Genomic DNA, 15,307 nt, shown 5'->3' with positions numbered 1-15,307 from the left:
ATCCCCTAACCAACTCTTCCACCAAGTTTATTCATAACTCGTCCATAACTTTTTTTTTAAATATCATGTTATATATCGCTTTTCACCCTATCACTCAATGGTGAAAAATCACTTGTTAATTAAATAATTCTCATATCTGAATCCATATTCAGATCTTCACCAAAATCTAATCGTTTCGTCCTTGTGACACACCCACCCTCTCCGCCAAATTTCGTCTGAATCAGTGCGCAACTTTTTGAGATATCTTGGTCACAAACAGACAAACAGACAGCGGTGAAAACATAACCTCCATCCACCTTCGGGTAGCGGAGGTAATAACAACCAATTTGTGGCACACTATATTACAAGGAGGGAGACTGATGGGGAGGAGTCGGAGGTGTATGTGGTGAAGGAAATAATTGGGAGGGACGGAGAAAGGCAACAAAGGGACGAGGTTGGGACAAAAGGAGAGGGCGACATGAAAAGCTTGAAGTGGTGAGGTGAGGGTATGGGAAGGAGAAGAGAATAAGACTAGAGAAGAGAAGACTGTATATAGAGAGTCTAGACAACTTGCAATAATTAGAGGCCATTTTTTTTTCCCCCATCGAGGTGGCGTGCCCCAAACCTGCTTCCATGGTGTGTGAAGCATAATGTGTCCGTTTTTTAATCAAGCTGTCTTTGTCTGCACTCAAAAGGAAGATTATATTACTCAATGTTTTTTTTTCGTTCTTACAATGTGTTTGAATAAGCATACAATCAGACAGGATTTATTTAACCTTAAAACAAATTGCAGAACCCACGGCAAAATGAAGTGTAATGTGCGAGTAAAGGTTTACACTGATTGCCGAATTCAAGGTGTGCAGTGTGAGTAGAACAAACACACACACAGGTAGTGCCAGAAGGGAGAAATTTGAAAGAAGTGGAAGAAGAAAGTGAAAGACAGTGAAGGAGGTAAACCATCCATGCCAGATGCGCACACCTTCAATAGAGTAGAGAAATCGAAAAGATAACAATTGTGAATGAAAAAAAGGAAGAGTTTGAGAAGATTGAGTGATTGTGTGCCCTGCCAGAAGGCAGGTCTTTGGCTGCTAATCGGCAAGGGCGACAATAGGTGGTTTGCCATTGCACACCTGCAGTTAGTCGGCAGGAATTTGTAATTCGCTCAGGATGTCCGTGATAACTCGCCTCCTCTTGGCGATCAAGGTCGCCGTGAGATCTGTAACATCCACCAACTAATAATGGCAGATGGGACACCCGGCTTAACGTCCATCCGAGGGATGGCACGCACATTGATGAACCACCTGGCCTGTGAAGCACCAGCATGACTATTGTACACCGCTCCTTTCCTATGCCATCTCCAGGCATTGCAAATCGTCATTGCTGGGCACCAAAGGGGGCTCGGCAGTGACGCACGCTGAAAGAGAGTACTCAGTTTTCACTCTGGTTTCTTGTTTTCTTTCTTGTTTTCTTGTTTTCTTTCTTGTTTGTTTGTCCGGGCGATATCTCAGCCATCCTTTGAGCTAGGAAGCTGAAATTTCGGCACAATAGTGAGCAAGTCCTTTGTCAAAAACTGTATTTTTTTTTTTGATTAATCAATAAATTGATGAGTTATTTAATTATTAGCGATTAATTAAGTACTTATTTAATTAATCAAATTTCCTTTCTCTTCTGACCATTAACTCAGGCACCTTTTGAGTTAGGAAGCTGACATTTGGACATGCCAATGACCAGGTGATTTGGCTGCAAAGGATATTTTTGATTTATTAATTAATCAATTAATAGATTAATTATTTAATTGTTCGATTAATGACAAAAATTTTTTTTTTTTTAAGTTACAGATTCTGATGAAATAGTGGTAGTTTATGTGTTCTCTGACCAAATTGATTAATAATTTAATTTTTTTATGATTATTATTTATTTATTTTCATTATTAATCATTTATTTATTTTCTTTCTCATTTGGCCAATATCTCAGGCACCTTTTGAGCTGGGAAGCTAATATTTGGACATGAGTGACCAAGTGATGTGGCTATCAAGGATATTTTTGATTTATTGATTAATCATTTCATCTATTAATTATTTTTTGATTAATCGATTAATTATTTATTGAGTAATCAATTAATTATTTAATTTTTTATAAATGACTTATTTAATTAAATTTCTAAAAGATACATCTTCGGATGAAGCACTAGTGGTTTAGTTATGCGATTAGCCAATTGATTATGAAAATATTTTGTGATAATCTTTTATTGATTTTAATTATACAATTAATCAATCAATTAGTGTACACCTCTCCCTCCCAATGCAGCCTCAATGAGCTGCACTGCGGTATTGCCGGGGCGCCTCCCGCGCTGCAGCATATTTAATTATTTGGCATGGGGCGGTGTACTTTGAATGTATCTGTACTTGTTATATGTCTGTCTATCCTTGCCTAGTGCGGTGCAGCGTGCACAGCCGCTGTTATGCAGGACCAGTGTGCATATGATTAGCACTGGGGCTCCTGCATTTTATCAAACTTTCCTGGAATAAAGATGACGACTAGATGATTTATTTATTTCATTATTCTGTTAGTGCAACATAATCTAAGTCCATTATGCCCATAATCTACAGTACCTTCAAAAAGTATTCACACACCTTTACTTTTTCACATTTTGTTGCGTTAGTTTGAATTTCAAATGGATTAGATTTAGATTTATTTTGTCATAATACCCTATAATGATCTACACATAATACCCCATAATGTGAAAGCGGAATTTGTTTTTAGAATTTTTTTACAAAATTATTAAAAATGAATTTTGAAACAAAGATTAAAAATTAATTTTTAGAATTTTTTTTTTTTAGAATTTTTTTTTATAGAAAGTTGAAGATAGGTATGGAGGAAATTTCGTGGAGAGATTTGGTGTGTGTGACAAGGATGAAATGACTAGATTTTGGGGAAGATCTGGATCCAGATCCGAGAATTTTTAAGTGCTTCTTCACCATTGAGTGATCGGGCCAAAAATTATACATACCACGATATCTCAAAAGGTTATGGACGGATTCGGACGAAAAATGGTGGACAGGTTGGGTGTGTGTCAACGAAGAATTGATTAAAATTTGATGGAGATCCAGATCGGGTCTTGATACGAGAAATATTTCATTTTTTAAAGTGATTCTTCAACATTGAGCGATGGTGCCAAAAACAATATATTGCATGGTATTTCATAAAGTTGTGGAACAAGGTGGATGACTTGGTTAGGTGACAAGAACAAATTGTTTCTATTTTAGTTCAGGTCCGGATGCAGATCCGGCCTATCAGTGGGATACAACACATAAACTGTTCCGCCTCGCGGAGGTATGCGCTCTACCGAGTGCTGTTCTCGTTGGCACTGCGTCATTTAACATTTCAGATTGGCAAATATCATGTCGTGGTTGTAATCCTGTTTTTAAGATTCATATTTGTAAGAAATTTGTTATCGAGGAAGAAAAAAAAAAAAACTTTCTAACTGTTCCCATCGATTTATGGGAGCAAAGTCTGATGTCCATTCCAAGACATTTACACCCACACTATGAGGCCAAGATTTACACGCAGAGCAATAGATATTAACTTCCATCATAGAAGGGATGATCGGATTTTTAGGTCAATGGGTAATGGAGCTGTTCCAGGAAGAGGGGAGGTGTTTTCATTAGAAGCATGTTGGGAATTGAGTAATGTTTTTTTTTTTAAGCTGGGAAGCAAGGTAAAGGTAAAACCAGATATTTGATGCATATTGCATGAGTAGCAAAACCTCAAAAAAAAAACAGAGGCAATACCTCTGGGCACTCACCTGGTAGAATAAAGCAGTATACTACACTGACTAAAGGTATTTTAAACAGTATCACGGTATTTTTAACCAATTTCAATGGTTGCTAGAAGACAGGGCAGCATGTACATTGTACAATCATACTAACGTAATCATTGGCTTCCGCTTCCGGTCCGGTCTGAAGAGGACGCAAGCGTCACATGCTCGCCGCTTCTTCGACTGGGCCACTGTCTGTGGCTTACTTTTTTGGTGGTCGTGCGGATTTTTTGGCCATTGAGTCTGCCCTCCGCATAGTCCTGGCTCTGCTCCCTGCTTCGCCTACCCGACTCCTTCGCCTGCTCGCTGTTTCCTCGGGCACGCTCTCGTGGGTTGTGTCCTTCGCAGCGGTGTGGCGGCGGTTTTCCCGCCGTGATCTTGATTTGTAGCGGCGGCGGTTAATTGCCGCTGCATTTCCCGCTTTGCCGTGATCAACCTTGGCCTCGTGATCGTCTCTTTGCTCCTGTCTACCCTCTGCTTGGTCCCGACTCTGCTCCTGGCTTCACCTACCTGGCTCCTTCGTTTCCTTGGGCCTGCTCCCGTGCGTTGTGACCATTGTTTCACCTCCTCAACCTTGGCCTCGTGCTCGCCTCTCCGCTCCTGCCTGGCATGGCTCTGCGGTACTCCGCCGCAAGGCTCCTTCTGCTCAATACCCGCTCCACCCCATCATGCATCTCTGCCATCAAATCAAATGGACTCCTCCGACGACCCAGGTACATTCACCTTGGCTCCGGTCGTAAGTTTGTATATGTACAATCAGGTCACTCCATCCCCGTCCTCTGGTCGGCTCAGCGCACTCCCACTCATCGTCCCAGCGCACCTAGTCACGGCAACGCACAAAATCGCACCTCCTGCCTGCGAACCCTGGCTAAATCACCTGAATTCATCCCCGCTGTTCAAAACAACATTAAGCTCACCCTGTTCAACACCCGGTCCCTCAACAACAAATGCCTCATCCTCAACGACTACATCCTGGATAACAAACTAGACTTTCTCTGTCTCACCGAAACCTGGCAACAACCACTGGACTACTACACGCTCAACCTCACCACACCCAATGGATATTCCTACGTCAATAAACAACGCTCAGAGGGCCGAGGTGGTGGAATTGCCGTTATCCACCGTCAAGACATCAGGACCAGCCTCATCCCCATCGCCTCATCTTCATCCTTTGAACACCTGGCTTTTAAACTCTCTGGTCGCACGCAGTCAGTTATGGCTGTCGTCTACCGCCCTCCCAAACCACACCCATTATTCCTGTCTGACTTCTCCTACTTTCTGACCCAGCTATGTTCCCTCTCCCCTCAATCCTCCTCCTTGGTGATTTCAATATCCACATGGACTCCACTGACTCCACAATAACCACTGACTTCACTGATTTACTCACCTGCTTTAACCTCACTCAACATGTCGACTTTCCTACGCATATCCGTGGTCACATTTTGGACCTTGTCTGCTCCACTGGATTAATTTTGCACCATCTCTCTGGCTCTGACCTCACCCTCTCTGACCACTTAGCCATCACTATGACCATCAACATCCCCACCCCAACACCAAGACATTATCGCACTATCAACTTCCATAAGCTAAACGCTCTTTCACCTACCTCATTCTCATCCACCCTCTCTGAAAAAATGTCCACTTTTCCCTTCATTGACCTCCACACCCCTTCCGACCTCACTGACTACTACAACCACACTCTCTCCTCCTGCCTTGACCAGCTTGCGCCTGTAAAAACCAAAACAGTTTCTTTCACCCATTCTGCTCCCTGGTTTACCCCTGAACTCCGCCTGATGAAAACTCGTGCTCGCCAACTTGAAAGACTCCGCAATAAAACAGGTCTCACAGTTCACTCCCAAGCCTACAAGGACCACCTACAACACTACAAAGATGCCCTCTCCCACGCCCGCTCCGCCTACTACTCTCAAATTATCCACTCTGGCTCCGGAAACCCAAAAGCACTCTTCTCGACAATAAACAAACTCCTCCGCCCCCTGGACACCACCACCCAGTCATTCACAGTAGACAACTGCATCTCCTTCCTTTCTTTCTTCCAACGCAAAATTGACAACATCTACAACAGCTTGACCACCGCCGCACCCACTCCCCCTCCAACCACCTGCCCCCCCCTTATCCTGCCTTCCCCTGTCTCAATTCTCCCCGGTCTCCCCTACTGACCTCTCTGAACTCCTCATAGGAATGAAAACTGCCACCTGCACTCTTGACCCCATCCCCTCCAGCTTTGTCAAGGCCTCCCTCCCTGCTCTCTCTCCACTTATCATTGCAACAATAAACTCCTCCCTGTCTACAGGCATCGTCCCACCATCCCTCAAAATTGCTGCTGTTACCCCCATTCTTAAAAAACCTGGTCTAAACCCTGACACCCTAAACAACTTCAGACCCATCTCCAACCTACCCTTTCTGTCGAAAGTTTTGGAACGCGCTGTAGCCACTCAACTCAAACATCACCTCTCTGCCAATAACCTGTATGAAACATTCCAATCCGGATTCCGCTCCAACCACAGTACTGAAACTGCTCTCCTCAAAATCACCAACGACCTTCTCCTCTCCTCTGACGCTGGCAACCTCAACATTCTCGTCCTCCTCGACCTCAGCGCTGCCTTTGACACCATCGATCACACCATCCTCCTCACCCGACTTGAATCCACCTTTAACGTTACCGGCACTGCCCTCTCTTGGATTAAATCATACCTCTCTGACAGACGCCAGTTCATCTCCATCAATAACTGCAAATCCCCCACTGCTCCCCTCCCCCAAGGTGTCCCCCAAGGTTCAGTTCTTGGCCCCCTCCTCTTCATCCTTTACCTGTCCCCCCTTTACCGGTCACTTAATCCGCCGTCATGGTCTCCAATTCCACTGCTTCGCCGATGACATCCAGCTTTTCATCTCCACCAAGTCCGTCTCCACCGACACCCACTCTATCCTGACAAACTGCATCTCTGAAATAAAATCCTGGCTTCAAATCAACTTCCTCAAACTTAACTGTGATAAATCTGAAATAATCATCATTGGCCCAAAAACGCTCACAAAATCCACCCATAACTTTGCCCTCAACATCGACGGTATCCCAGTATCCACCTCCCCTCTCATCCGGAATCTTGGCGTCATCTTTGACCAAACCCTCTCCTTCGACAAATACACTAAACAGATCACAAAGACAGCCTTCTTTCACCTGAAAAACATCGCCCGTCTCCGCTCATCCCTCTCCTCCACGGCTGCAGAAACCCTCATCCACGCCTTCATCACCTCCCGTCTGGACTACTGCAATAGCCTCCTCTATGGTTGACCCTCAACAATCACCAATAAACTCCAATACATTCAGAACTCTGCTGCCCGTCTACTCACCCATTCCCGGACCCGTGACCACATCACCCCCGTCCTTTACAAGCTTCACTGGCTCCCCATCTCCCAGAGAATCCAGTACAAAATCCTCCTCTTGACCTACAAAGCCCTCCATAACCTGGCCCCATCCTACCTGGCTGACCTCCTCTCCAGACACACTCCCACCCGCAACCTCCGCTCTGCTGGTACCAACCTCCTGACCCCCCCCCATCCGGACCAAATTCAGATCCTGGGGGGACAGGGCCTTCTCCATCGCTGCTCCCACCCTCTGGAACTCACTACCTCACACCATCAGAGACTCCTCCTCACTCACCACATTCAAAACATCACTCAAGACCCACCTGTTCAGCACTGCATTCAACATTCAACCCACAGCATTTAACCCCTGACTATCACTTCTCCTTCTCCCTCCTTTTGCTTTAAATATTTCCCTATTGATTCTTGTCTTTTTGCAATTGTTGTTTTCATGTTTTGTTATGCATTATGTTTTGCACTCTGTCAAAGCGCCTTTGGGCTTCATGAAAAGCGCTATACAAAATAAATGAATTATTATTATTATTATAAGACTTTAAACAAACAAACAAAAAAATACCTATTTTGGGGGGCAACCCTCCCGTGTACCACGAAAGAGGCAGATTTTTTTGGATGCCGTGAACAAACTTTTGTACATCACGGGTGGTGAATGTTGTGGTCAAGTTTCATCGAAATCATGTGTGTAGTTTCAGAGAAGAAAGCAAATACCTATTTTGGGGGTTAAACGTGGATCCACTTTGACTCCCGGTAGTGCCCGATCCTTTTAATGCCGTGAACAAACTTTAGTGACAACATGCCAAATTTGGTCACAATCCCATCAGTGGTTTCGGAGAAGAAGTTGCAAGTGCGGACTGACGGACTGACGGACTGACGGACAGACTGACGACGCGCCATCGCATACGCTCCCCGGAACTTCATTCCAGTTGAGCTAAAAATCAATGGTGTTTAAAATATTGTGGAATGAGAAAAATAAATTGTGAAGTAAATTGGAATTGGGCCATAACTAGAAGAAGTTTAAAGCTATCTTACATGGAGTGAAAAAAACCCTGGACCATGATAAAGAATGGCAAGAAATATAAAGAGTCCAGCATGGTTGACCAAGGAAATTAGGAAAGTTGCTGAGGTCATGCACAATATATTTAATTAAAGCAAAGTAACTGAATTAGAGGCAGACTGGAAAAGGTTAAGATAAAACAAAGACCATTAAAAGGAGCAGTCACTAAAATGATGTAAAAAAAATAAATTGGGAATATATCAAGAATTAAGCATAACTTGATTCCTTGTGATAATTGCTGTCCAAAGGCAGACTATTATGAGATATTCCAGGATCATCCATTATGAATGAGGATAAAGAGATACCAGGGATGGTAAATGAATAATTTGCTTCAACCTCTGGAGATGAGAGTGTCGGAAGCATTCCTATATCGACAGATTCAGCTTATCTGGAGTGGAACATGAGCTTTTGGAGAGGTTGCCGGTGATGAGACAGCAGGTTAGGAAGTAAAGGAGACAAATTAGACAGACTACCTCCAGGAGAGATCATTTCAACCACTCATCCAAGGGTACAAATGGAAGAAAATGAAGAGAGTCCGGTGGTCTCAGCTCTTGGGAATACTTAAAGCTCCGATAGGACCGACATTATTAGGAAGAATAGCTAATGTTGTAACTTGTTTTTGAAAAGTTTGAAGGAAACAGGAGCAATTTATGGATTGGTAGGGTTAATGTGGATAGTGTGGAATATATTGTCACATGGACATTCCCCGTCATGTGCTTTGAAATGCACATGCCAAAGTGTCGCTTCAAGAGACGGCAAATCTTCGAGACAAATTTAGCCAGTCACATGCCCATGCGGTTGGCGAGCGATCCCAATTTGAGCATGGGCTAATATGATGCCAATCATCAGGATTTTAACGTAATTTTAACGATTTCCCCTGGGGATGTCCAATCAAGCGGCGCATAGGAGGTGGGCGGACAGAGCAGGTACACTCAGCTTGGGAAATAAAAATGTATTAAATAAAAGGATACAGGAACGAACAGATACAGCTTGTAGGACGAAGACAGATGATGTAAATGGTCATAATTAAAATAAATAAATAATAATCATGAAATAATTAATTTATTAATCAATTGGCTAATAGCATACCTAAACCACCACTGTTTCATCTGAAGCCATAACCTTTAGAAAATTAATTAATTGATGAATCGAATAATTAAATAATTAATCGATTAATTAATCAATAAATCAAAAAAATTCTTTAAATCAAAAATAGCTGAGATATTGCCCAAAAAAAAAACAAGAAAGAAAGAAAGAAAGAAAGAAGAGATACAAACCGAGTATGCCCTTTCGGCATGTTATCGCTGGGCGCCGAAGGTTTGTTCAACACCTGGAGATGGAATAGCGAGGGCCAGAGTACAATATTTCCAATTCTCTCTGAACTCTTAGTTTTATTTGTCCCATTGCCTTACTCATTCTAATCCTTCCGTTGTTAATCCTTCTTTTAATTCCATCTTTAATTTAATTCATTTTGCCTTCTTAACTCCGGAAATTGCCCCATGGGGAACCCAGCCAAGGCCACTGGTTAATTCCCGCTGGTTATTGATTTTTGTTGCTCTCAATGAAGTTACACTTCTGCACATTCCTTAATCTTTTCTTCACTCAATATAATTGTCCGAGCAGTAGAAAAAGTTACGTTTAATGCTTTGACAATTTTACATTTTCTTGTGTAAATATTGAGGAGCCTTTCTTAAAATTAAATACGCTTAGTTATAAGAATCACTCATTTTTTATAATACTTAGATTTCAATCCAAATTTCACTACTAATTTAGTCCACGAGCTCCGATCCTCAAATCCGAAGACAGATTTCGATTATATACTTTAGTTCGGCTGTGAGAGTGCATTGTGGTTCGAAGGCAAGGCATTTTTGAGCAGGCCAAAGCAAAATGGAGGCTTAATACCCCTGTGAGGTGAAAGCGGGCTGACCAAGCCTTTTTTTCCATTTTTTCACCCCATTAATTATGTCCATAAGGGGTGTTTCGATTCACCCAAACACCCAGTTTTAATCCATGCAATCCCTTGGGAGTTACCTTAGTATGCTGGCAAAGTTTTGGGCTGCTAGGTTTCATTCTTTTGGAGTTATTGAGGAGACACACACACACACCCACACACTGACATGTATTATAGATGAGCAATTCATTAAGGCAAGCATCTTTATAGTGGAGCAACATGCTCCACTATGCGTTGCTCCACTCATTAGTTATGAGTGGAGCAACGCACGGGTCACTACTTCAATCACTACATTTTGTGATTCATATAAATGATGTCGATTTTTGAGTACTTATTTGTTCGTATGCCGCACAAGGCTGTAGGGTAGCATCATTGGCCGAGGGCGCAGCTGTGGCGCTGATAGGGCAGGAATTTGGAATTTGCTCATGGTGCCGGCAATAGCTTGCCTACTCTTTGCAAAGGACACCGTGGGATCTTTAATATCCACCAATGAATGCTGACAGACGGGACGCCATTTTAATGTCTGTCCGAGGGTTGGCACACATTGATGAACCGGGATCACAGTTTATGGCTGGGTCGGAATTCAAACCCATGCTAGACGGCTTGGAGGTGAGTGTGCATACCTCTAGGCCATCCTGTCAGCCCTTTGGAGTACGAATTGGATATTTAACTTTGTAAACTATTTTAAACTGGGAGGGAGTAAAGTGCGTAAAGTAGACTGTTTAGAAGGACAATAGGAGATGCAGGAAAGCTTACCGGAAAAACGAGGTACGAATGGAAGATATAATTTAATGAAGTTTCCTGCAAGGAAAAGAGAGGTTTCTTTAATCAAGGAAAAGTTATATGGTTTGTAGATCGGGCAGTAATGAGTTGGGCAAATATAATTTTCCAATGTATGACAGTGGCATAATATTTAAAGTTAAGGAAGCCACCCTCTTGTAGTATCGACTAAACTGGTTGGTTTGCCTTTTATTTTCCAGCAGTTGTGAAGGCAGGAATTTGTAATTTGTTCAGGGTGATGACAATAACTCTCCAACTATTCAGAAAAGACAATGTGAGACCTTAAATGTCCACAAACTAAAGCTACCATAAGAGGGCTCAGCGTAACGTTCCTCCGAGGAATGGCACAATTAGATGCATCGACCAATCCGATATTCGGGCTGGGAATTGAACCCCCGGGCTAGACAATTCCAAGGTTAAAGTGTTATTCCTCTGCAAAATCCTGCCTGAGGCACAAGCTATAAATAGTATAAAAAGAAAATTGGATGATTATCTGTGGGCACAAAGAAACACAAGTATATATTTGGTGATGAGTGGGTAGGTGGTGTGTCATGGTGCTGGTGTATGGTTGTATTCAGCAAATAAAAAGTGCATCTACATATTAGGTATGAAAAATGGTGGAATTGTTATCCTTGCCTTTCCCTTGTGTTTCAGCTACTGGCTGTCGAACCACGTGGATATCAAGAGGCCAACCACAGGTCTGCTTATGTACACGCTTTTCACACGTTTCTGCCGCCAGATCCATTTATATGGTTTCTGGCCTTTCCACAGCGATGCCGAGGGTCGACCCGTCCCATATCACTACTTCGACAAGTTGTCATATTCGTATTACTCGCGAAGCTCTCCGCACGCCATGCCACTCGAGTTTCAGGCACTCCATCGGCTGCACGAACTTGGAGCTTTGAGGATGAGAACACAAGCCTGCACTTAAATTGTTTCCTTTATCATCCCCCCTCTCCCTCCCTCTCTCCGCCACTTCATCTGTCACCACACACTATCTCCATACGAGTTATAAACCATCAACAAAATTTCTGCAAATCTCTTTGAAGGAATTCGTCATCAATCATCAATATGGCTGACAAGGTACAATATTCTTCCCTCTTTTCAAATTTGTGCCAAATCACAACTCTGGAGAAAAATGAGAGGAATGAAGGGGGCAGTGTTTCTAAAATGGACTACCTACATAAACCTGGATTTTGTACAATTGCTGTGCGTGTGTATACTGTAAGTGCTCACTAATACCTCAGCCCATTCCCACTGCTTTAGCAAATTTGGCAATCGAATATATGGTATATTGGATACACCAGAGATCTGGTTTGAGTTTTTTTTCTAAGTGGCCTGACCAGATGGAGGTGGGATGGGTTTGAGGCCAGAACTTGGAGGCAGCTGGCATGCTTTTAGTTCTCGTGTTCTCGTGTTCTCTTGTTTCTTCAGTGAATAGTAGTCATTGAGTGCACCTCAAAACTCCACGTCTGTCAGATACTTGACATGACGATGACAATGGGATCATGGAGAACACAGAAAGTAGATTGGAGCATTTTGAGCCCTGCTGTTGGCCTACCCACTCGTTACTCGATGGCAGACACCACGTGATCACCATGAACATGTCTTAGGGTTGTCTGCAGGACAGAAGCGGGGAGGTGTACATTGGGCAGCTTGAGTACGACTGCGAAGCTCACAGCATGGAGTATGTTGCCAGGGAGAAAACAATCCTGATGTTGGTATGCGTCAGCAAGACGTTCTCTATTCTGAAGAACCTTTCCGTGCCAAGGACAAGGATGGATTCACCACACAGACATTATTGCAACTATAAAGGAGGACTGTGAAGAAGAACACCTTTGTAATCGTGAGTCATTTCAACTTCTACATGTGTTGCCAGAACTCGACACAGCCCATTTGACATTCATAGGTCATTTGAAACAACTTGCCCAGCATTGGCAGTTTGGTATTATGTTCGACTACATGCTGCGGGACATCCTCATCATGGGAGTTGGGCAAGATCTAATTGCGCTGTTCCTACTGACTGAACGGACTCTGATTTTCACATGTGCAAAGGAAATTGCTTTCACTGTTCAGTCTGCTGACAGAAATGCTGCCGATATTGCTCGCTGCATCTCCATCTAGTATGAGCCTGCCTGTCATCCATCAACCTGGTTAACAACATTCAGCCGCATAATTCAATGCCAGAACGCCAAGAACTGCCCGGATGCCAGTTTGGGAAAGAAATGCTGTTTCTTCTGCGATTGTGAGCATTCTCCCACAGCGCGCTACTTCAAGAATGCTGTTTGCAACGACTGCCGCAAGTTGGGTCATGCTGCCTCGACCCGCTTGTCTTTAAAACATATGGGAAGGACAGAAGAATATAAAAGCTACTTCATTGATTCTGACGTGGCTGATGGATACCGCCCTGCAGCCCCAGTCGTCAGTCATATGACCTGTTCCACATCAAGTCGACAGTCTGACTCGATACTCGTTATGGTCAATGTTGATGGACACAATATGGAAATGGAGGTCGACACAGATGCTGCCACTTCAAGAGTGAAGCAGATTTCCGCAGTCTGTAGTGGGAAACTCAATAATGCAGCCAGCAAAGTTTCCCACTCTTACTCACTATTTATACTCGTGCATCAATGCAGACCTGTAGATCATGTGACGTTACAGTAGATTACGGAAACAGCACCCACCAAATACAACTCTTTTTCATCCCTGGGGATCGACCCACTCTATTGGGACAAAACTAGCTGATCGTCCTAAAACTCAACTGCAAGCTGCCAGATCACCATGGACACAAGAGCATATCTTCAGGAGACTCTCAGACATGTTCAGGTATAAACTTGAGACTTTGAAAGGCTTCACCACCAAACTGAACACTGAGAGCAATGTGAAGCTAATTTTCTGCAAGACGCGTCGAGTTCCTCTTCCCTTGCAAGATAACATTGGTTCAGAATTGCTCAGACTGGAAAAGGTGGGGATCATCGAGTCACTTCAGTATTCCAATTGGATTTCTTTGGTAGTTTCTGTTGTGATGGTAGACAAATAAATGCACCTATGTGGGGATTGACAATCAACAAATGTTCCACTTTGCACAAATACCTCACACTTGGGATACGATACGATACGTGACGTTGAGTGATCAAACCTGAGGACAGTCAAGTCATCCTGAGACACGTTGATCATGTCCAGTATTGGTTTTATGACCCAGGAATCTCCACAGGTGATGTCTGCCACTTCTTACACCTGTTGATAACAGTGACATTGTTGCCACAGATGGCTCCCTGAGCTAGTCTCCAATAAAACCTTGATTATTACAGTTCCATCTGTTAGCTTTACATTATGTCGAACATCCAGAGTTAGTCTATTCACCTGGATTCGTATCCCTTACCATCACGACTGCATTCAATTTTCCTGTGTCCATCACAACTGTATTTAAATGACTTTAAGGGGTGGAGATGTGGTGTATCGGATACACCTGAAATCTGGTTTGGATTTTTCTAAGCGGCTGAATGGGAAGGAGGTGGCACACAGAGTGGGCCCAGGACCTGAGGCGGCCAGCCCGCAACAAGTTTCTATGTTCGCTTCTTCAGTGAATAAAGGACATTGAGTGGACCTCAAAACTTCGTGTTCATCAGACACTTAGCAAAGTGAATTTGTTTTAATTGTATTGTTTTTCTTCCTGAAATGTGAGTGAATTATGCAATAGGATTTCAAATGAGCCACGCATTTACTTAAGAAAACAGTGTCTGAAGTGCGGTCCGCTGGTTGGAGGGTAAGACGACATATAGATTGATGCCGATATAATATGGATGGGATAGTAAACCTTTTGAGACTTGCATGGTGAGGTCGATTGTTTAACATGTTTAATGGTGAGATTTGGTTTCTACAAGAGCGAGGCTCATGGACGAGCAAGGTTAAATTTACAGTGTGGGTAGTGGGGTAACAATGGGCACAACTGACAATAAACAAACTGGAAAGAAGAGACGTCGGCAAACGGGAGAGAATGAGACGGGAGGAAATACTGAAATCAGAAAGTAAGGGGGGCCGGGTGAGGAAGGGTTAATGGGGGTAATACAGATCATTGGTCAGGGTGGTGGATGATGTGAGGTGGCAGCGTACTGCCTGCTTGAAAACCCGGATGGCAGAGTGAGATGGAACGGCCTCTGGAAAGTGGTTCCATGTAGACGGGAGAAGCAAGGATTAAAAGAGTTGAAGTGTGCAGTCAGCCTGAATTTTAGAAGTTTAACCAGGAAGTAATGACTGGAAGAACACGGGTGTCCTGGAGATGTTGGAGAGGGTTGGAAGACAGAAAGCAGAGGACGCAATGTTGGATAAA

General features: G+C 43.4%; 1 protein-coding gene across 1 annotated transcript in view; it reads left to right on the top strand.

The window, feature by feature from the left end:
* LOC137431081 (CMP-N-acetylneuraminate-poly-alpha-2,8-sialyltransferase) overlaps positions 1-14,807 on the top strand; it is a 113,249-nt gene extending 98,442 nt beyond the window's left edge. The window contains exon 5 of the mRNA XM_078781385.1: positions 11,632-14,807. Coding sequence (XP_078637511.1) covers positions 11,632-11,908 — 277 coding nt within the window. The 3' untranslated portion in view covers positions 11,909-14,807. The remainder of the gene's footprint in view (positions 1-11,631) is intronic.
* The last annotated feature ends 500 nt before the right edge of the window (positions 14,808-15,307 follow it).

The sequence above is a fragment of the Myxine glutinosa genome, chromosome 7 (assembly GCF_964187855.1).
Source record: "Myxine glutinosa chromosome 7, kmMyxGlut1.1, whole genome shotgun sequence".
NCBI lineage: Eukaryota > Metazoa > Chordata > Myxini > Myxiniformes > Myxinidae > Myxine > Myxine glutinosa.
The sequence above is the reverse complement of the archived record's forward strand: the minus strand, read 5'-3'. Positions and strand labels throughout refer to the sequence as shown.